This window comes from Nicotiana sylvestris, chromosome 3, assembly GCF_000393655.2.
Source record: "Nicotiana sylvestris chromosome 3, ASM39365v2, whole genome shotgun sequence".
Classification (NCBI taxonomy): Eukaryota; Viridiplantae; Streptophyta; class Magnoliopsida; order Solanales; family Solanaceae; genus Nicotiana; species Nicotiana sylvestris.
Window position 1 is genome coordinate 222183668 of NC_091059.1, and position 20970 is coordinate 222204637.

Below are 20970 nucleotides of genomic sequence, written 5' to 3' on the forward strand. Positions count from 1 at the left end.
GTATAACTACAAAAAAAACTACAAATATCTAAAACTATAAAGGCAGAACATCACAACTACAAATAATCTTCAAAATTAAGACAATTACTCTACACTTGTCTAACACACGTATAACATAGATTTTACCATCCTAAACCAAACTAAAAAAATTAGAAACGAAACTAATAAATGTTTACCTTCGCCAATGATTGGTTCCGAATAATTTTAGTGTTTTTTTTGAATGTTTCTTCATTTTTGGATTTTTCGAACCAGGAGAAACCTTTGCTTTCTTTCCTGTTCGAAGATTAAGGACCTCTTCTACAAAGTCGTCGTCTACCGAAATCTCTTTTCCTTTTCGTTTGACTTGTTTGTCTGGTATAGAAGTTTCTCCAGCATCTACATCATATTTTTGTTTGGTTCTCATCTCGACTCTGATTTGTCGGGGAGAAGAACTATGAGTAGTCTCTGCAATTGCATATGGAGATTTGCCTTGCTTTTTGGGTGATTTTGGGGATAACACACCCAAATCAAATGAGGGTATATCAACTACTGTTGATTTTTTAGGACTTTGTTTCGAAGCTTTGTTGTTCTTCATTGATGAACTTCAACTGGAGTAAAATGGGGACCCAACTTTGTTGAAGAGTTTCTTCAATTTTCTGTGAATTTAGAGGGAGAATTTGGTTTCAGAAGATGGAAAATGATAAAAAGAACGTGGGTATGGGTAAAACGTGGGTGTGGCTGAAGAGTTAGGAGAGAGAAACGTGAGATGAGTGGGGATACTGGGATATACAGATTCCTTTAATTAAGGAGTAAAAAACGTACAATTAATTATATCCTTAATTAATTATGGTATAGAATTGATAATTTGGTATATTAAGTGTAATTAAGTCAAACCTTAAACATTGAGGGTAATAAAATTTCCTATATGGCATAAGAATGTAAAAAAATCCAATTAAAATTACCCAATTGCTTAAAATCAAGCCCATACTTGATCGGCCCAACTCCTCTATCCCTAAAACACCCAATTCCCCCTTCAATTCCTAATCAAAGGAAAAGGGACCCTCCCCTTTGAGCAAAAAACCAGCCGCACACCCACCTCTCTCTTCACTCTCACCTTCTCAAATCTGCTTCATCTCCAACGCCAGCGACCCTCATCTCCGGCCATCACTCCCAACGAGATCGGCCTCCACCCCTAACATCTAAAACGATAGAACATAACCGGATCCCTCGCATTAACCTTTCCAAAGCTGCCGCATTCTCAGAAACAGAATAAAGTCTACCAAAAAGAGAAATTAAAGGTTGTTCCTAAGGTTGTTGTGCTTCTGTTGAGCTCCGAGTTTTCCAGATTTTTCGGCGAGTCCGTAGGTCCGTTGATCCCGGCGAAATTTTCTGCACAAAGTTTCTTTCTTCCTCTTCTTTAATTTGTAAATTTTGATAAAGTTGCCTCATGTACATAACCTGTTTAGGTGCTTTTAATCAAATGGGAATAAATTACTATATGACTGGAATACAGTATTGTTTGTGTGTTGTTGAAATTCTATTTTGAACTTTTATTTTATTTACTTAATGCAACTATATAAGACCTCACATCTTGATATTGAATAATTGATTTCATAAGCACATGTGAAAGTCTCTTTTTTGATTATTATAGGATGTTTTATTTTTGGATTCCGGTTAGCTTTTTACATTGTGAAGGTTATCTTCCTTTTTGTATCTTGCTTTAGGCACGATTAAATAATAAATTATCATGGCCATGGCTACTTGATAATTTGTTTGGGAAAATAAACCGATGACTTGGTAATTTGTTTGGGAAAGACAAATTATCATGTATAAACCTTGGTTATAAATTACAGATGAAAGAAGAATAAGAAAAGGGGAAAAATAAAGAGAATGGAAACTTTATTCTTGAATGCCTTTTTGCTGGTGCAGCAATTCTAGTTTCTTTTTGTAGATAATAATATGTTTATCTTTTACAGGAAGTTGATCTGAAGAATCACAAATGGGGTCACTATTTCATTTGCGGGTTAGACCTTACTTTCTTCATTCAAGATCCAAAGAATCAGAGAGTATTAGGTTTCACATTTCATGAACTGCAAGTTAACAAAAATTAAATTTGACCACATTTGTCATACTTTATGTGAACTCTTGGGAGATATGTGCTGTCAGGAGAAAGTTAAATATATACAAGGTGAAACTACTATAAAATTTGATTTTGCATAATAAAAAGCTGTGTTGTTTCTGTTTCTGCTCTATGAATGAAAGACGTGAGTGCTTTGAGCTGATTCCATCTTTTTTTTTTTTACGTGTTATGATTTGATTTATCTATAATTTGCAAGCCACAACTTTCCATCAGTAACACCATTAGGTATACTTTTGTATTAACTAATAATTGTGTCCTAAACTATATAGGGAGTTTATTTTTGAAAATGATGCTAGTTCCAGCTTTGATCCCTGATTAATTTCTGAATATAAAGAGATTAAACAAGATTCCACAAGAAGATAATTGTTGCGGCGCTCTGATTTGATATGCGAGAAAAGTTTCCATAATACTAAAAAGTTCTTAGATTTTGAATGAAGAGAATTGCTGATTTAACTGGCTCCTAAAGCTTTGTCTATGGAAACAAGTCAATGTCTGCCTTAAATTTATATTTGAAGGGACTATTTATGTTCTCTTGGTTAACTGTGGTATAACTTGTTAATATACAGTGTGCATTTAGTGGAACTGTGCGCAGCTGGCCAATGTTTTGCTATGAATGCAATGGATAAGAGCATAATGCTTAATCGAAACAAGGTAGGATTCACATTGCAACATCCAACTTGTCGCCGCACCTTTAGTAATTAGAGATTTTTACTTCTATTCCCACCTTGTCATGTCATTTGCAAAGTCATGTGTTTGCATAGAATTTTTCTTGTGTTATGACACCCAGCATCTTTGTGAAGGGATCATTTTGCTTTTTGGCTTCTTAGTTTTACATTCCATTCTTCTATCTTTGATAAGGATCATTTTTATCTTTTCTACGGGTGCATAGATAGAGCTTGTGCAGAACGAGAAATCCTAGATATATTGGACCACCCTTTTCTTCCCGCACTCTATGTGTCTTTTCAGGTTAGAGACATAGAACTTGATGAGAGGGAGCATAATTATGTAGTTGTAGTAACTTGAGAAAAATGTTATGAGTGCGAAATGCAAATCACATATACACTTGAATCCTTCAAACTGAACTGTACAATAGCATGAGCATCTGATACTTGATGAATTCAATGAATCGATAATATCCACCTGAATATATTTATGTCAACATATTCCTACTTTATTTTGATTTCGAATTGTGAAAAAGTTTTACCACCTTTGTCACTTCTTTCCTGATCAGCTCTTTTATTTCTTAACATTTTTTCAGTATTCATTAATTGAATATGTCTGTGTTTCAGACCAAAACCCATATTTGTCTAATAATTGATTACTACCCTGGGGGAGAGCTATTCTTGCTTCTAGACAGACAATCAACAAAGGTGTTGAAGGAAGACGCTGCAAGGTAATCCAAATATAAAAACAAATTTGAAGAACTAAACTGTCTATACTCTATAGTTAAGCATTCTACCGAGTCAGTTGAGAATTTGATATCATATTCTCATGGCCTTTTAAACATTTATTATGTACAGGTAGTATTGCAAAGGTTGCCTCAATGGAAGAAGTGAGTAGATGTATAAATTGAACAGCTAACGCAGAACAGAAGAATATACATCTACTACTTTGAACAGAGTATAAATCACTTAAAACTAGAATGCTTCAGTAGCTAGAGAAATATGTATTTTATTCATTCACTAAATGACAACATAGTTTGGTCAATCACTGGTATTGTTTATTTGTTTGGTTTCAATTAGTTTGTGTTGATGTTGTTTTGGTTTAAGTACTTTGAGAGACATGTTATTTAGTTTATAAGCTTGTTTGGATGGTTTGATAGCCATGTTGTTGTATTCCAAATTGATATTCCACTAATGGTATTGCTTCTAATTGGTAGTAGTTCATAATGAGGACTGTTTTGGTTGTTTTAAACTCTAATTGGTAGTATTTTGTTATTGGAAATCGAATAGAAATCTTTTTTTTTCTTCAGAAATTCAAAATTTCCGACCGATCGGAAATTATGAATTTATATATTTTTTTTAAATACATTAACAATGTACAAATAATTATTTAATTAAATAAAATTATTATTTTTTAAAATTTTCGACTGAATTCGGTTGGAAAATTAAAATTATTTTTTAAAAAAATAAATATTTTTCGACCGATTTCGATCGGAAATTTGAAAATTGAAAATAAATATTTAATAATTTCTGATCGATTTCGGTCGAAAAATAAAGTGAGTCAGAAATTTAATATTTAATAATTTCTGACCATTAAAGTTTCCGACCGATTTCAGTCGGAAATTTTCAACCAATAGCGTTCGGTACACGTTTACGACCATTATTTTTTTGTCCAATTAAAATCGGTCGGAATTTGGTCGGAAATTATTAATTTTCCGGAAATCATCTGAATTCTAGTAGTGTTACTTGCTGAGGTGGGCGCATGCCCTCTTGTATAAGTTGATTGTGATATCAAAAGGGCAAAGTCCCAACTTTACACTTAAGTTCAATAGAAAAGTGCATCCAGTTAGGTTTATATATACGGTAAAGGGTCAAAAATACCCCTCTACTATGCGAAAAGGATTATTTATACCCTTCGTTATACTATTGGTCCATCATTACCCCTGACGTTATAAAAGTGGTGCAAAAATACCCCTCCTCCGTTAGGACCATCACCATGTCAACTACCATCCCACATGGACTGGCATTTCTCTGAAGTGGATGCTATGTGCCATCCCAACTCACTTCCCAACCCCATTTTACCCCTTCCCTCACTTCGTGTTCTTCTACCACCATTCCTCCCTCCATCCTATCACTACCCAAAAATAAATGTATAGATGTGAAAGTAAGATCTGTTGTTTCATGCCAATTTTACTAATTTGTCCCAAATATTCTTCTTGGTTTCTTGTCTTTCGAATAAATAAAATCACAAGCTCACTTTCTCACTGTTGATCTATGGTAAAGTTCCTCAAGACTCAAAACTAAACTTCCACCTGATAATAGTAGATCGATTGTTTCTATCACAGAAATCTTTTAAAGCATCTGTGAAGTTGAAGACAGTAAGGCCTCCAGAAATTTCCAATATTCTCCAGTGTTCGGACATGGTGTCTCCCATTTGCTTTTTTTATATTTCTCTGCAAAAGTCCTTTCTTTTACTTCTCCCGTTTTAAAAAAAATCCTGTTGCTTTGCCTATTTTTGATTTATTTCTAATAAGTTACTGATAAGTATTAGTTTATATTATGGAAGAAAAGTTAAGCGGGATATCGTTGGTTGTTCAAGAATTAACCTCGTCTACTCTTGATGGCATCAGGAGAACATATTCATTTTTTTTTTTTGCCTAAGGAGAACATATTAACAAAGTTTTGACAATGTCTTGAAAATATATATTCTGCCCAATTTCAAAAGAAATTTTTAAGGGAACATGAGTCGACAAATATTGAGAGGGAATGGACTGTGTTCAAGATGTTTGTCAATGAGGTGAATGAAAAATAAAGAAGGTCTTAAGAATGGGGTTGGTATGAGGTGGTATGCCACATGACATCCACTTCAGCGAAATGTCAGGCCACTTAGGATATATTGCCATGGTGGAGGGTCCTAACGGAGGAGGGATATTTTTACATCATTTTTGTAACGTCGAGGGTAATGGTGGACCAATAGTATAACGGAGGGTATATTTTTACATCATTACTATATATATCCACATAGCAATCTTTCATTCATGACTGTCTATCCTTGGTCCATGTTCCACTTGCAGCATTATCGCATCACCTACAAAAGAACTTTACTCTTAGCAGCCAATTTTTCTTAACGTCATTGTATAACCAATTGAGAGAAGAAATTTAGTGAAGAGCAACACTAAATAGGCAGCTATCCAATTGCCGAGTTATATAATTGCTCTTAATTTGATGTTGAAACTATGAGCATACGTGATTGTCAAATACCACTATTTATTAGTAATTTTTTCCCCATTACACTTGAACATTTCCTTTATGATTTGCAACAAGTTACCGCGATCCCCGCAATTTGGGCGATTCTTCAGAATTAGCAGTTCTCAGTTAATTAAGATATTCCACTAGTTTTTTTGTTTGTTTGTTTTTTACAAATATTGGAGAAAATTATATGGAATCTTTTAGGTTATGCTCTACTCAACTTGGATTAGTTTGTGTTTCCGTATAGATATGTGAAGATGAAAAATGCAAAATAAAAAGAATTTTAAATTTTGATTTCTAATTCATTATTATTTCTTGACATTTAAATTAGTGCTTTACCTGAAAAATGTTTGAAATTTCTTGAAACAAAAATAAAAATCCAAGAATAGTAGTAAAGATACTTAATTATATTTCCATGGCAATAAATTTGAAACGTATGTTGAGCAGTAAACCACAGGAGGAGAGCCTAAAAAGATGAATTGTAACAAAGTTCATAGATTTTGGTAGTATACAGAAGATGCAATTCTCGTCAAAACACTTGATATATACTTTTCCCACTTGCTAGACGATGATGATTTGAAATTAGAGAGCCTCACCCCACCTTTTGTTCAAATCATTACATCTTATTTGTTTAAAAATAGAGTAGTTATCCATATTGGGCATCTTGGCCTTCAATTTGTCTACTTGAAATATTTTCGCACCATCAAGAGTATTCAATATCTTATATGTAACTTATTCTTTTGATTAACTTCTAATGTGAAATTTTGTATGCATACGTAACAATTTCTCCCTCGAATTAAGTATCATAGGACCCATTTCAAGACTTGAAATTTATCTAGATATCAAGAGTATTCAATATCTTATATGTAACTTATTCTTTTGATTAACTTCTAATGTGAAATTTTGTATGCATACGTAACAATTTCTCCCTCGAATTAAGTATCATAGGACCCATTTCAAGACTTGAAATTTATCTAGATATCAAGAGTATTCAATATCTTATATGTAACTTATTCTTTTGATTAACTTCTAATGTGAAATTTTGTATGCATACGTAACAATTTCTCCCTCGAATTAAGTATCATAGGACCCATTTCAAGACTTGAAATTTATCTAGATATTCACCGCGTGTTACCTATATAATCCAAGAATTTGTGACCACTAAAACTCGTAGGCTTCATCTTGTGTTTCGAGTCTCCCAACTATAGGTAAATGCAGTATCCGATTTGTAGACGGGCAAAGGCAATAAATTAACCCGTTCCATCACATCACTCTGTTGTCTTGTTTCTTAGCTCTTCTTAAGCCACCGTATGAGAGATACACTCCATCATCTCCACACCTGTTCCGCCGTACGAGAGATACACATGTACACTCCTATATATATATATATATATATATATATATATAGTGTTATTTCTCGTCTTTCTCAAAGAGTACTTAGTTCTTCCTCTGTTGATCCCTGAAGTAGCAGGGCAGTCAGCTTTAGGTGACTTTCTTATTTAAGTCCGCTCCAAATGCATTTATAGAAAAGGTAATTTGGTGCATGATACACAGTGCAACAACAATAGTATAATCTTAAATGTATTAGTAGCGTAATTCCTCGATCAATCTTAGTTGCAACTGTGAGTGAGTGAGATCAATCAAAAATGATATGAAGTGCAAATGTGGCAATAGAATGAGTAGGACTGCCCAATCCGACTAATAGCATGTTTGATCAAGCTTCTCTAAGGCCTAAAGCATTTCTTTTTTTTTTTTTTAAAAAAGATTTTTTTATTCAAAGTTGATGTATTTGGGCAGAAGAAAAAAAATATTTTTGAGTTGAAGTAGAAGCAGTTTTTGAGAAGTGGAAGAAAATAATATCTCCCCAAAAACATTTTTGAAAAAAATAAACTTAGAAACACTTTTTAAAAACTTGGTCAAACACTAATTGCTGCTGAAAGTGCATCTCAAAATAATTAGTCGAACACAAACTGCTTCTCATTAAAAATATTATTTTGAAAAGCACTTTTTGAAAGAAACACTTCCCAAATTAAGCTGATTTTAAATGTTTGGCCTAACAGGCTATAAAAGCACCTCAAGAGCTATGAAAAAGAAAAATATACGACTAAAGCACATATAACGTTAGGTATGGGGGTAGTTTTCCAGTTCTTACGAACATTATTAAATTCTTCTTCTTAGTGTTTCGAAGAAGAAAAATTCAAAAGAATTTCAAAACAAGTTCCCAAAACTTTTAAGCAAAGACCAGCTTAAGATTTGATGACTATTCTATTTCAAATTTGGACGGGACAGCCATTCTGCAAAAATGGAAATATTTTTTCTATTTTTTGCGAAGACTATTTCTCAACCAAACGCCAAGAAAGAAAAGTGTTTCAGCTTGTACAAAAATTGAAAGCTACTGAACTTTCAATATTTGCAAAACATGAAAAAAAAACTTTTCCTCTTTTGATGTTATCTGCCCCAAGGAATAGGCCATATCTTATGCAGGAGCCAATCTCTTACTTGCGTTTAAGAATTTAGGCACATGGAAGGCCAACTCTATCCAATAATTCTCCTCTTCCAGTAGCTATCGAGAGCACAGGGGGCCCTCGAGACAAAGTGTGGTATCATGCCATCAGCGCTCAACCCGACTTTATTTGCAGTAATAAGATTGGGGGTTTTGGGGGTGGGGGTTTACTATCAAACGGCATGCTACACTATTAACTTTTTTGTCGAATAACGCTTCTTAACTATAAATCTATAATAGCAATATTTAGTACAGAGTGTGTGTGCGTGGTCGTGTTAATTGAAACTAAAAATGACTTCTGCCTGATGGGCATAAGCAAACCAAGGAAGGTTTATATACTGCTGCTTCATATCTATACAAGCAGCAAGAAATCAGTAATTACGCGCATTTATTTACGTAATCTGAAGAAAGGTGAAAAAGGGGAAAAGGAAAACAGAACGTAAATTTGATTCATATTGAATTACTTGCTGTTGCTGGCAGAACAAGGCACAAATTTTCTGACTAGCAATATTTTCAAAAAGTTCACCTGTAGCATTTGACTATTTGTAATTAGTGTTGAGAACCCGCAATACAAGGTTAAACTATTTAGCCATCATATTGTAATATCTCTTTGCATATTCACACTCAGAAAAAAATGATAGCCTAAAAAAGTAACTAGCAACATAGATTAGCAAATGGTCAAAAAAGGAAAAATGGTCCAAGATTCCCTGAGAAGGAAAAGAAAAACAAAGCCTAGGTACAACCAGGCTGATACACTAACAGGCTAAGGTTGAACATGTCAAACGCTCATGAGATAATGTTAAATCAGAAAAGCCTGCAAAAATTGCATTGAAAAAGGCAACTTACAGCAGCATCTCCGTTGAATCAGAAGCGTATAAGAACACTCTTTAAACAGTCAACGACATTTGAAATAACACCAGAGTTACACTATTAATCAAGAAGCCCTCTTAGGAGGTGCCATGTTTTTAATAAGAGAAATGGTTGTACCAATAACGAAAAATTGTACCACAAATCCTGCAGAACAAGGACATGGTCAATACACCAATTGTATGCAGCATATGATGAGAACCAGCTTTGCAATATGAAGCTCACCTAGTAGGACAGCTGCAATCTTTAGAGTCTCCAAACTTGTAAAATTTTGAAAAGCCTACAGAAAAACATCAGTAGATATTTTTCAATCAAGCCAAAATGATAGCAAGAAATCAGAAAGAAACAAATACACAATAACATCGTTAGATTACTTTTAATCATGCCCAAATAATAGCAAGAAATCAAAGAAAGAAGCAAATACACAAATAACATCATTAGATTACTTTTAACCAAGCCCAAATGATAGCAAGAAATCAAAGAAAGAAGCAAAATCACATAAAATCAGAAGGAACAACTAACTTCTTGCAAATGAGAGAGGATTATTTTAAGTGGTTTGACTAGTTTGAAAGAAGGAAAAAGTGAATTGTCTGTAAAGATAGTGTTTTGTGAACTTCAAATAAGTTATCGTACTTATTGCTTGATTCCATTCTTTTACTTCCATATTAACCAATAAACCCCTAAGAAAGCTATTTGAAAATTGGAATACTGTCAAAGCCACTTTCCAACATCATGGACAATGAGATAGAACTATCAAGTGGTCACTTTGATGCTAAAAAGAGGCAACCATATAGTGAAAGAGGGAATGAGAGCTGGTGAACACAGCAGGGGATCTTCGACAAAGGATACAGAGGGAATGAAGAGACGGGTGAACACGAGCAGGGAATCTTCAACAAAGGATACAAAGGGAATACCAGGTGGTGAGGGTGATAGTAAGGAGGGGCGACAACAGAGTCTTAAGGAAGAGGAAGAGAAAAGTGGAACCCTTTTTTTTTTCTCCTTTTCTCATTGGGCATAAATAGAGTAAAAGGAACCATAACAAGCTACCTTCCTTCAAACAAGAACTGTCACAAACAACCAGCATATATGGATGTTGAGATATTTTGGTCTCTCTGTGGATTAGTGACTCGGGTTATACTCTCCTTTTACCCTTTTTCAGAAACGGGGTGGAGGAAGGACTAGCATTATAAACTTATCTATTTTTTAAAACAAGTTGACGAGAAACTACCAGAAAGACCATACTCTTGCAATAAAATTATCCACGGTGTAAATGGGGAGATAAATGGATGGCTACGGCCCTGCTGAAAGATCAGTTCCCTGAACTGTTTGCAATTGCCCAATACAAGTAAGCTTCCTTGGCTTATCTGAGATTAGCATATCTGGAGGATATAATTCAGAAGGAATTTTAACGATTGGGAACTGGATAGAGTGACTGAATATTTTGCAACTTTAGAACCTTTCCAGCAGTTATTCATAATAAAGACAGAATTGCAATAAGCCAGGAAAAAATGGACTGTTATCTGTCAAATCTTACTACAAGGTACTCACTGGAAGCACAAAACCGAACTCACGTCGGCCATGGCAAAGAATATGGAAGACAAAGGCCCCATACAAAGTTGCTTGTTTCACATGGTTGGTAGCTAGAGAGGTATGTCTAAGTCAAGACAACCAACAGAGAAGGAGCCTAAATTTATGTAACAGGTGTTACCTTTGTGGTTAGCAATCAGGGAGTATAAAGCACAGGTTCCTACACTGTTCCAGAACCAACGTACTTTGGAAAATATTTTGAATTACACTTGGCTCATGCCTGGATCAATAGCAGAAGCCTTGAGGAGCTGGATAGGGAAGGGGGAATGATAGAATGTCAATATAAATGGTGGAGCAAGCAAACCCCCCCCCCCCCAATGCATTTAGTGGACTATTTTGGGCAACATTTGAAGTTGAAGTTGGGAAAAAACCTTTTTGAAGTAGAAATTGGAAAACAAGTTGGTGGAAGTTGAAATTGTGTTAAAAGCCGCGTTTTTTTTTGGTAAAAGAGTTTGTGGTAGTTGAAAATTTGTGAGTGGATGTTGAAGATTTTAGAGAAACTTCACTTCAAATACACCTTGACACCAGTACACCACAACTTCAAAATCTTGAGTTAAGGAATTCAACAATCAAGTGCCACCTAAAGATCATCCTAGTAAATCTAGTTTCTCTAATTCTTCAATTGGGTGTTGATATCCATTAACTCTTTCAGCCAAAATTGTGCATTTGAGTCCCAAGAAAGTGTTGCAACATCAGTGCCTGTAGTATCTCATAAAGTCAGATGCAAGTGCCTTCTGCTATACGTGATAACTTATCATGCAGCAACAGCTGCACCTATTGGAACATAAAACATACAGATAAAATGAACCCAACCTAGGCTAAGTTTGAATCCTTCTAAATCCGACATTGTTGTGCCTACGCCAATTTAGGGATAAAGTGAAGAAACACCGGCAGCAAGAAACATTGAGGGCACTCTTTACTTAATTATTTGTTTTCTTCACAACTTCATGTATTAAGTCTTCATACACCAGTCTGGTGCTTAGTTTGCTGAAATTTCAGCAGCAAAAACTTCGCAGAGCATACGTTGAACAGCCTATCCTGGATTTCAGAGGAACAATGGAGAAGAACGCATCTTTACACTACCATTAGTCTTGAAAACATCTTTATCAAAGTCACATACCCACAAAAAAAAAGAGAAAGTATGTGCTGCAGATTATGGGTAAGCGGGAGAAAAAAAAACTGCAGATGTTTGAGTACATAAAGATAGAGGAAGCATTTGATGTACTTATATATGTACCACGAAGCATTTTTGAAAAAAACTTAAGGCTATATACAATTTAGACACCGTTTCTTGAGTTCTTGTCTTCATTTCAGGAGTTATAGGGGAAATGCAATCTCTTTTTGTAAATTGCAGCCCTTTTGATAATTGATAGCGCTCCCTTGGTTCTATGATCCAATTAAATAATCCATTATCCAAAAGCGAAAAAAGAACAAAACAAAACAAGCAATTGCCCCCCCCCCCCTACCTTTTGGGATGAGGTAGGGCTAACAGAAAATTGTCGAGTCCAAATTGCACTATACTGCCATGTGCCGTCAGTGAAGAAAAGAGAGACAATTTTGGAACTTAAAAGTGATCAAATTCTATCATCAGAAGGTATAAGTATTCTAGTTTGTAGGGCCTAAGATAGTTCCATAGTCAGATACAAAACTCCAGATTTGAAAACATGGTGCATACTGCTGAATAAAATCACAGACAAAGTTGGCATTTGTTGCTCAGGTCCCAAGTTTCTAGTGTTAGCATTTAGCGAGCAACAGAAAGGTTCGAAATAAGTAAAAGAACTATAATTTTTTTTGCAGCAATTTTGATATTAACTCAATAATACCAAAGAATCGAGAGGTCCCTCCTAAACCCTAGATCAACAACTACTACAATACTAATAAATACAGGGCAGGAACAAAAACTACAGGGATATAATAGGCTTATAGCCCAGCCAAAAACAAAAGCAAACCAAACATTATGGGATAAAAGGTTAAATAAGAAATGGGCATAGAAGAGAAAACATATGAGAATCCAGAAGGATATAGAAACCATGGATATATGTATCAACAGGTATACATCTCAGTATTAATATGAACAAATCAAAAATTGATAGTTACAAATATTTTAAGTACTGGTTAGAAATTCTAAAACATATAAATATGTCAAAAATAATATTAGAAAAAAATATAGAAGAATATCAAAAAACTAAAGATATTAAATACTTAGAATACACACTTGAAAATATAAAAGAAATTTCAAGGTTAATTTCGCTAGCTACAGATAATCATGAAAAAGCATTTAATTCCACAACTACTCAAATACGGTATTTAGGTTTACATTGATATGTGGCTTTTTGCTAACTTGTTTGCTTGTACCTGCAGCTGTATATAAAGCAACTGTGTTATGGGTTTTTTGGAGTTTCCCAACGTCTCCTTCTACCTCTGGAAGTTTAGAGTCTTCCGATTGACTTAGCTCCGCATTTTTATAGTCATGCTGCTGACTTTCTAGCTGTTGTAATCTTTTTCCCATACTCTCCATCTGTAAGGATAGAGTAGTAAGGATTGTAAATATGTCTTTTGATTCTTGGCTTTCATCTGTTTGGGTACCTTTGTCTTGATAGGTAGTCTGCAATAACATTCTTGTCAGTCCGTATTACTTCAATTGTAAATGTAAAATTTTGTATATTTAATACAAGTCTCCTTATTTCCTTTGTAGTTACTGAATCCTGTACTTTCCGAGTTATCCACCATTTTACTTGTGTATTATCTGTTCTTACTATAAATTTGTTATAAACAATATATGGCTCAAATGCTAACAAACATTTATATAATCCAAATAGTTCTTTCCTATTTATTTCCCATTTTAATTGTGGTTCCGTGTATGATCCGGAATAATATCTACAATGGTGTTCAATTTTTTCATTATCATATTTATATTTTAGAACTCCTCCGTAGCTGTGATCACTGTATTATACTGGAAAATGTCTGGAATAGAATTAGCACCAGGAAGTAAAATATTCACAGCAAGATGTAAAAATCTATATGTCTTAACAACAAAACATAAGATAACAGCTAAAAATAAAATAAATAAAATAAAAATAGAAAATCCATTCGAAAGAATAGTATCAGTTATAGACAACAATGATTACAGTTATACAGAAATAGACATGGATGAAGATTTAGAAATAGTAAAAGAAAGATTAAGCACATCAAAACGAATAAATAATGAAATGCCAGAAACATCATCAAGAAGTACATCAAGAAGTACATCAAAAAGAATAAATTATACCACTCCACAAAAATTAATAGAACAAAAAATAGAACGTCATAGATAACTTTTTATCTGTAACAACAACTAGTAACATCAATTTTCTCATCAGAATGTGTTAAATGAATTAACACATTACCATACCTCCAATGAGAGATTGCTCATAGCAAGATATGCCACTGACAGCAGGATCGCCATGGATGACCCAAAGACATAAAACTTCAAAAAATTGGATCTACTTCTCTTTCGACCTAAATATAACAAGAGAAAATGTCTCATTAAAAGGTGAAAAATCAAATAATTAGGTCAATGAGATCCAGTAGCAAACCTAGTTCCCCTGCCAGAATAGACACCAAGCCAATTGCAAGGGAAAAAATAGAAACTCTATCACGAGACTCCTTCTTTGACAATGAAATAAATACATTAGCTGCTATCATCAATTGAGTGACTGCCTGCAGTACATGATACAAGTTTATAAACCACTCCATAAAGATACTACATTAACGGTGGCACAATTCAAGTCAAGATCTTGATGTTGAATTAGTAATATCTTAACGAGCAACTAACTAAATCAGCTTATTTTAACCATTTCTCAACATCAGAAAAATAGCCTTGAAAAAACCAATTCGAAGTTTATGCAATAATAACAGAAATTCAATCTAACAAACCTGAGCGAAGATCAATTTGGCAAGACGATACTTTGCCTTTGCAACTTTCGTGTATCCTACCAAAATGTTTTTTTAAAATAATTAAGAGAGAGCGAGAAAAGAAGTTGGGAAAATGGAAAAGGGGGAAAGTATACTGGAATCGACGACCATGCGGTAGGAGAAATCAGAGCCATCGGTTCCGGACGGCCTCCCTCTTCCTCCTGCCCTTTGATTCATGTTCTCCGCCTTACTTCTTCGAGAACCCCAGTATCGTCTCCGTTGAATATGAATAAGCCTCTATTTTGGCCCAAAGCCACGCACGCAGAAAAGACTAGCAAGTGTGTAGCACAGTGAAATAAACTAGAAACTAGAAACCGAGTTGCCTAAAATCCTTTTTACAATGTAGCGGACAAATATCTATATCTATATATATATCTATATATATTTTAAAGCAAGAAAGATACCAGAAGTAACAAGCTAATAAATGTTAATAGTATATGATAACTCTATTCTACATTTGACTATTTTAAATATATATATATATATATACGAAATTTGAATTAAAAGACAATTTTGAATTTATAGATAAAGTTCTAAAATTTAAATTTAAATAAAAATAAAATTTATCTTTTTTATCATGTTATCATCGGTTAATGATCATATGCAATCATGTTAGGAACTTTTGTTATTTTTTATAATTATTTAAATACCACTTCGCCTCTAGCAAAAGAAAAAAACTACTCCATATAACTATAAAACTCTTTCACATTTAAAATCCTATAAGTATAGTTCTTTGAAACACTGTAGCTAGATTTGAATAAAACGAAATTCTTTTAAAATAAATGTAATATATAGGACACACATCTATGTTTATCTAAATAACAAAAAAGTTTACAAAACCAAATAAAAGTTTACTTACATATATAATAAAGTAAACATACATGCTGGAGAAAAAAACATCAGTCAATATTAAAACAAAAGTTGTTTCTTTTTTCTTCTTAAAGAATATTTGTTTGAAGAGTCAATTTGCATAAATGGACATCAAACAAATAACGTAACTTTGGCTATACAATTGCTATCATTAATTTCAATTTAGCATATTCAAGGAATTGAAGGGTATAAGCTGAAACCCCTTCATTAAGCTATAGTCAAGCCAATATTGCAAGGGTATAATATTTTTCCGTTGAAGAATATTAGTTTTTAATCATTAGATTATGTGAAAGATTTTTTTTTCAAACTCAACAAGAGATAAATTGGTTTTTATTTGATAGTTTCTATAGCGGCTTTTAAGTGTAGCAAAGAGTATATATAAAGAAAAAATTGGTATGACGTGAAATATTTTTTTTAAAAATGTAAACAAATTATTTCGAAAAAACTCTTTATTTTTTTAATTCAAAGATAATAAAAAGATAAGATATTTTTGAACATTAATAGAGAGTTTTAAAATTATTATAATAGAAGTTATATCATGGATAAACTCAAGAAACCGAAATCTTATGGAATATTTACATAATATTCGGCCATATTTATTGTTTACTTTTTATAGCTAATATAAATAGATGATATATCGACAACACACGATTACACACATATTATATATGGATTATATATAAATTACACATCATTCAAATTTTTAATATAACTGGTCGGGTGAGCACCTATTTAGGCTGATTAGATAAAGCCAAAAGAAAAATATGAAATAATTTCAACCAAAGACTAAAAATTTAATTAAAGTTCATATGTAGATAAAAAAAAATTTAAAACTCATCCTTTTATAGTGAAAGAAATTAATTTTTTGTAACAAAAGAAATAATGACATAAAAAACAAGATAAAAGAAAATAAATATTGAAAATAATGTTAGAAAGATCTAAAAACGAGAAATAAAAGATGACAACAAATTTCTTCTTATGTTTCATCTTTGTTGAGTATAAATAAATTTGAAAGTTAATCACAACGATTTCAAATATAGTTTTTTCAACTCAAGTACATAAATTATAAGATAAGGATATCTTTCAATATTTTTTTTAATTTACATTATGTGTCATTTTTAAAAAATTATTACTAACAAACTGATATGATATTCAAATTTGAATTGGAATGCAATTTGAGTAGTTTGCATTGAGGTTAAGCCAAGTATGATGTCGAAAAATAAACTATTTGACAATTTTAAGACAATATATGCAATATTTTATAATAATAATTGTCACACCTCCTTTTTACCACCTCGAGAAGGGGATAGGGGAGTTTTTCCAATTTAATTGACAATCGAAACGGGATTATTTAATTTAAAATTCAGAGTCGCCACTTGGAATATTTTAATTGATGTCTCAAGTCACCAGTTTATTTTAAATCCCAAATCGAGGAAATTTCGACTTTCCTTTTGAAGTTTGTGAACCAGAAATTCTGAATAAGGAATTCTGTTAACCCGGGAGAAGGTGTTAGGCATTCCCGGGTTCCGTGGTTCTAGCACGGTCGCTTAAACTATTAAAATTGGCCTAATTATCTGATTTATTACACGTTTAAACTTATTGTCATTTTTAGCTTTTATAACCGCTTTTTAATTATTTAAAGCACTTTTAGGATTTATGAAATTATTTCTTGAACAAGTTACGATTGTCGTACACTTGCCGTTTTGGCACACACCGCGAACCACGCTACATGAAATGCAGCCGCGATTCGCGACATATTTATTTTATTATTATTTGAAGTCGTTATGATCGAGTCACATGAAATGCACCCCCGAATTAGGGAATTGGGTATCATAACTATGTCACGAGAACCGTACCCATAGCCACAATAATTTATTAACAATCTCGCGTAAAGCAAACTACGGTGTTTATGAATTAATTATTTTCCGAGTTTTATAATTGAAGTAAGGCATGACTATGGGAAGTGAAGGTGAACTAGGGAGTGTGCTTTTTATTATTTACACCATTTACTAATAAAGGGACGCATTTTTACACTTTAAACCTTTGAGGATAACTTCATTGTTATTAAGCTAAGTCAATGTGAAATTAATTAACAAAGAGGCTACTAAAACAAAAGTATGAGATGAATTTTTGGGATTACATTAATCTTATTCTAACATTTTTTTCATTTAGTGATTTTTCAAAATGGTCCTAACGTCTGAAATGGATCAGACGAGATACATACCCATAATTGGTACTTTAAGCAAAAGCAAAAAGCAAAACGGAGAAACGGAGCCCTTTCTAGATCTAATTTTCAGAGAAATAATCCTATTCTAAAGAGTTAAAATTAATTAAATGAGGGCGATGAGCTTAAGGGTTTTATTTGGCATGGCACACCTCAAACCTTTTTCTATAAGTGTTAGTTCCCGAATCTAATCTTATGAGGGCCATGAATTACAGGTTTTATTTGGCATGGCATGCCTCAAATTATTTTAACAGATTTGTATTTTACTAAAGCAAACTAAAGAGGTTCATATTTAAAATTAATTTGAAATTAGGTATCACAACTATGCCACGGGACCCGTACATGTAGTCGTGATGATTTATTATTAATCGCGCCTAAAGCAAGCTACGGTGTTTCATGAATATTAAAAAAACTATTTACGGACTACTAAAAGAGGGCAGTTATATGATATTAATGGACATAACATGCTCCTAACTATCAAATTACTAAATTAGAACCAAACACAATGGCCATTAAATCCAAGCATAATATGAAAGCAGAGGCCAAATCTGATTTTAAGAATATTATCCCCATGAGGTGAGAACACTAAGGATATGCAATCAAGAACTGCGCTATGTAACTCCAATTCTTCACTAACCATAGGCTCATCACCATGACGTATCAATGCATCCCTTGAAACATATTGGACTATCGTAACAAATCCCTTAAGAATTGTAATGAAACACCTATCTTTTTTGTAGCAAATGGCTCAAACAAGTAAAAAGACAGCTGCTTGGCAAAAATACTCGTCTTCGTGCCTTCGAGCTTATTATTGAGAACCTTTTGGACAAATTCAACCCCTATACTAATCAGCGAAATCCACAAGTCTAGATTTTCATTAGAAATACCCCCCAACTCCAGCTACGTGATCAAATAAATCACAAGGTTATGTGTTTTCAACAATTATGACCCAACCTCCTTAAGAAGAGAAGTGATTAACTTAAGTAGTAAACTAATTTTCTTAAACCAAATAAAATCAAATAAGTGTAAACACAACACCGAGCAGATATTTCAATCAATCGTTATGAATGAAGAGAGTTAAGAATTACACCTCACGAGAGCCAATTTTCAAAGCTAACAAAGAAATTTCGTAGGAAACATGAACTGCACCGATAAACCTCAACAAACCTCAACCAATTCGAACCAAAAGTGTACTGGATCTCAAACGAGACTCAGAATTTTCAAAATCGGAGCTAAACATTTTTTTTCCGATGGCGACGAAAATGAGTTAAAAAAAATCTGATTCAAAGGTCGTCGATAATGGAGTTGTGACCAAATTACGGCTGCTGGATTCGTGAGAGGTCAAGAAGCAGCAACAGCTATGGAGGGTGTTGCTATGTCATTGGCGTTGTATTTGGAGAAGAGGAAGATGATGCTTAGGGTGAGGGTTCAGGGTGTGGTTGACTGGAGGGTGGACATTGTTTTGTGCTCTGCCACTTGAGAGATGAAGAACGGTGGTCCTTGGATGTGGAATCATGAAGAAGAAGACATTATAGGGGGGGGGGGGGTCCTATTTTTTGGTGCAAATCGGCGCTGCCTATCTCTTAGGTATAGATTTGCTGATCTTCCTTTTTTTGCTTTTTGTTCTTCTCTTTAGGTTTACGTAGGTCTAGGGTCTAGTTTTATATTTTGTGTTTTTTTGCTAATTAGTCCCTAGGTCTTTTGTGTATTAGGTCCCTAGGTTTTTAATAAAGGTGTTAAGGATATTGGGCTCGGGAAATAGGTTTGGGAATTATGAGCTAGATCCGAAAATTAAGCCTAAAAATGGGTTGCTCGAGCCCAAGTTTTATTCTTTCCACGCGAACGAGATTAAAAATACAACCTTATTTATTAATTAATCTTACTTAAGTAAAATAACTATTAAAATAAGACTGATCGTTAAAACAAAACTATTTTTGGTATTTTTCAAGATTAAAGATGACTACAAAACATTAATGAAACTATTTTTTTTGTAAATTTCGTTTTCTTGTAATAAAATAAAGTAAAAGAGTAAAAATGAGTTGAAATAGCTATATTAGGCCTAAATTAGATATTTACGTGCTAAAATATGAAAAATCTTGGGGAGAGTCAAAAATCACATGTCCACAGCTGCCCCCCTTTGACTGGAAACGCGAAGCGTTTTCGGACAAAGAACGACTAGACAAGTTTGTTGACCCGACCTTGTAACGACCCGGCCGGTCGTTTTTGAAATTTACGCCCCGATTCCCTATTAACTATTTCCCCTAAGTTCATTTCCACTATTTTGGTTTGCCGGGACGTTCTGTGTTGAGTTTTGGAAAGTTTTGGGACACTTAGTCCCTAAATAAGAGCTTAAGTGTTGGAAAATGGTCCGTAGTTAGAACAGTATGAAGACGGCCTCGAAATAGAAATCTGATGGTTCCGTTAGCTCCGTTAGGTGATTTCGAGATTGGGAGCTTGTTCGGAATGAATTTTAGAAGTCCGTAGCTAATTTAGGCTTGAATTGGCGAAGTTAGTATTTTGGCGATTTCCGGTTGATAGGTGAGATTTTGATTCGAGGGTCGAAACGGAATTCCGAGAGTTGTTGTAGCTTTGTTAGGTTATTTGGGATTTGTGTGCAAAATTTCAGGTCATTCGGACGTGTTTTGGTTAGATTTTTGATCGAATGCGTGTTTTGGAAGTTTTAGAAGAACTTAGGCTTGAATTCGATATAATTTGATGGTTTTGGCGTTGTTTGAGGCGTTTTGATAGTTGGAACAAGTTTGTATGATGTTTTAGAAGGTGTTGGTATTTTTGGTTGAGGTCTCGGGGGCCTCGGGGTGATTTCGGATGGCTAATGGAAATTTTTGAAGTTGGAAAATGCTGTAGAAATGCAGAAGTTAGTGCAGAGCAATTTTGCTCTATGCGATCGCATAGCAAGGGCTGCGATCGCATAGAA

General features: G+C 33.7%; 1 protein-coding gene and 1 long non-coding RNA gene across 2 annotated transcripts; one reads left to right on the top strand and one right to left on the bottom strand.

Moving 5' to 3' along the window:
• The first annotated feature begins 1021 nt into the window (after positions 1–1021).
• LOC104212267 (uncharacterized) lies at positions 1022–4000 on the top strand. Its single transcript, XR_707314.2, has 5 exons — positions 1022–1344; positions 1956–2002; positions 2686–2770; positions 3409–3512; positions 3640–4000. It is a non-coding gene; the product is annotated as an uncharacterized lncRNA (long non-coding RNA).
• A 5332-nt stretch (positions 4001–9332) lies between these two features.
• Positions 9333–15287, bottom strand: LOC104212268 (uncharacterized). Its single transcript, XM_009761487.2, has 6 exons — positions 15037–15287; positions 14903–14958; positions 14563–14686; positions 14379–14485; positions 9626–9680; positions 9333–9547 (listed from the first exon to the last, which is right to left on the bottom strand). The coding sequence occupies exons 1-6, from the start codon at positions 15116–15118 to the stop codon at positions 9468–9470; spliced, it is 504 nt and encodes a 167-aa protein (XP_009759789.1). The 5' UTR covers positions 15119–15287; the 3' UTR covers positions 9333–9467.
• Positions 15288–20970: the final 5683 nt, after the last annotated feature.

What these genes read in the sequence shown, in the direction of transcription:
- LOC104212268 (XM_009761487.2), bottom strand. Translation starts at nt 15,118, where the DNA reads ATGAATCAAAGGGCAGGAGGAAGAGGGAGGCCGTCCGGAACCGATGGC. An exon ending in CCGCATGGTCGTCGATTCCA is followed by an intron (nt 14,959 to 15,036) that starts GTATACTTTCCC and finishes ACATTTTGGTAG; the next exon opens with GATACACGAAAGTTGCAAAG. An exon ending in CCAAATTGATCTTCGCTCAG is followed by an intron (nt 14,687 to 14,902) that starts GTTTGTTAGATT and finishes CATGTACTGCAG; the next exon opens with GCAGTCACTCAATTGATGAT.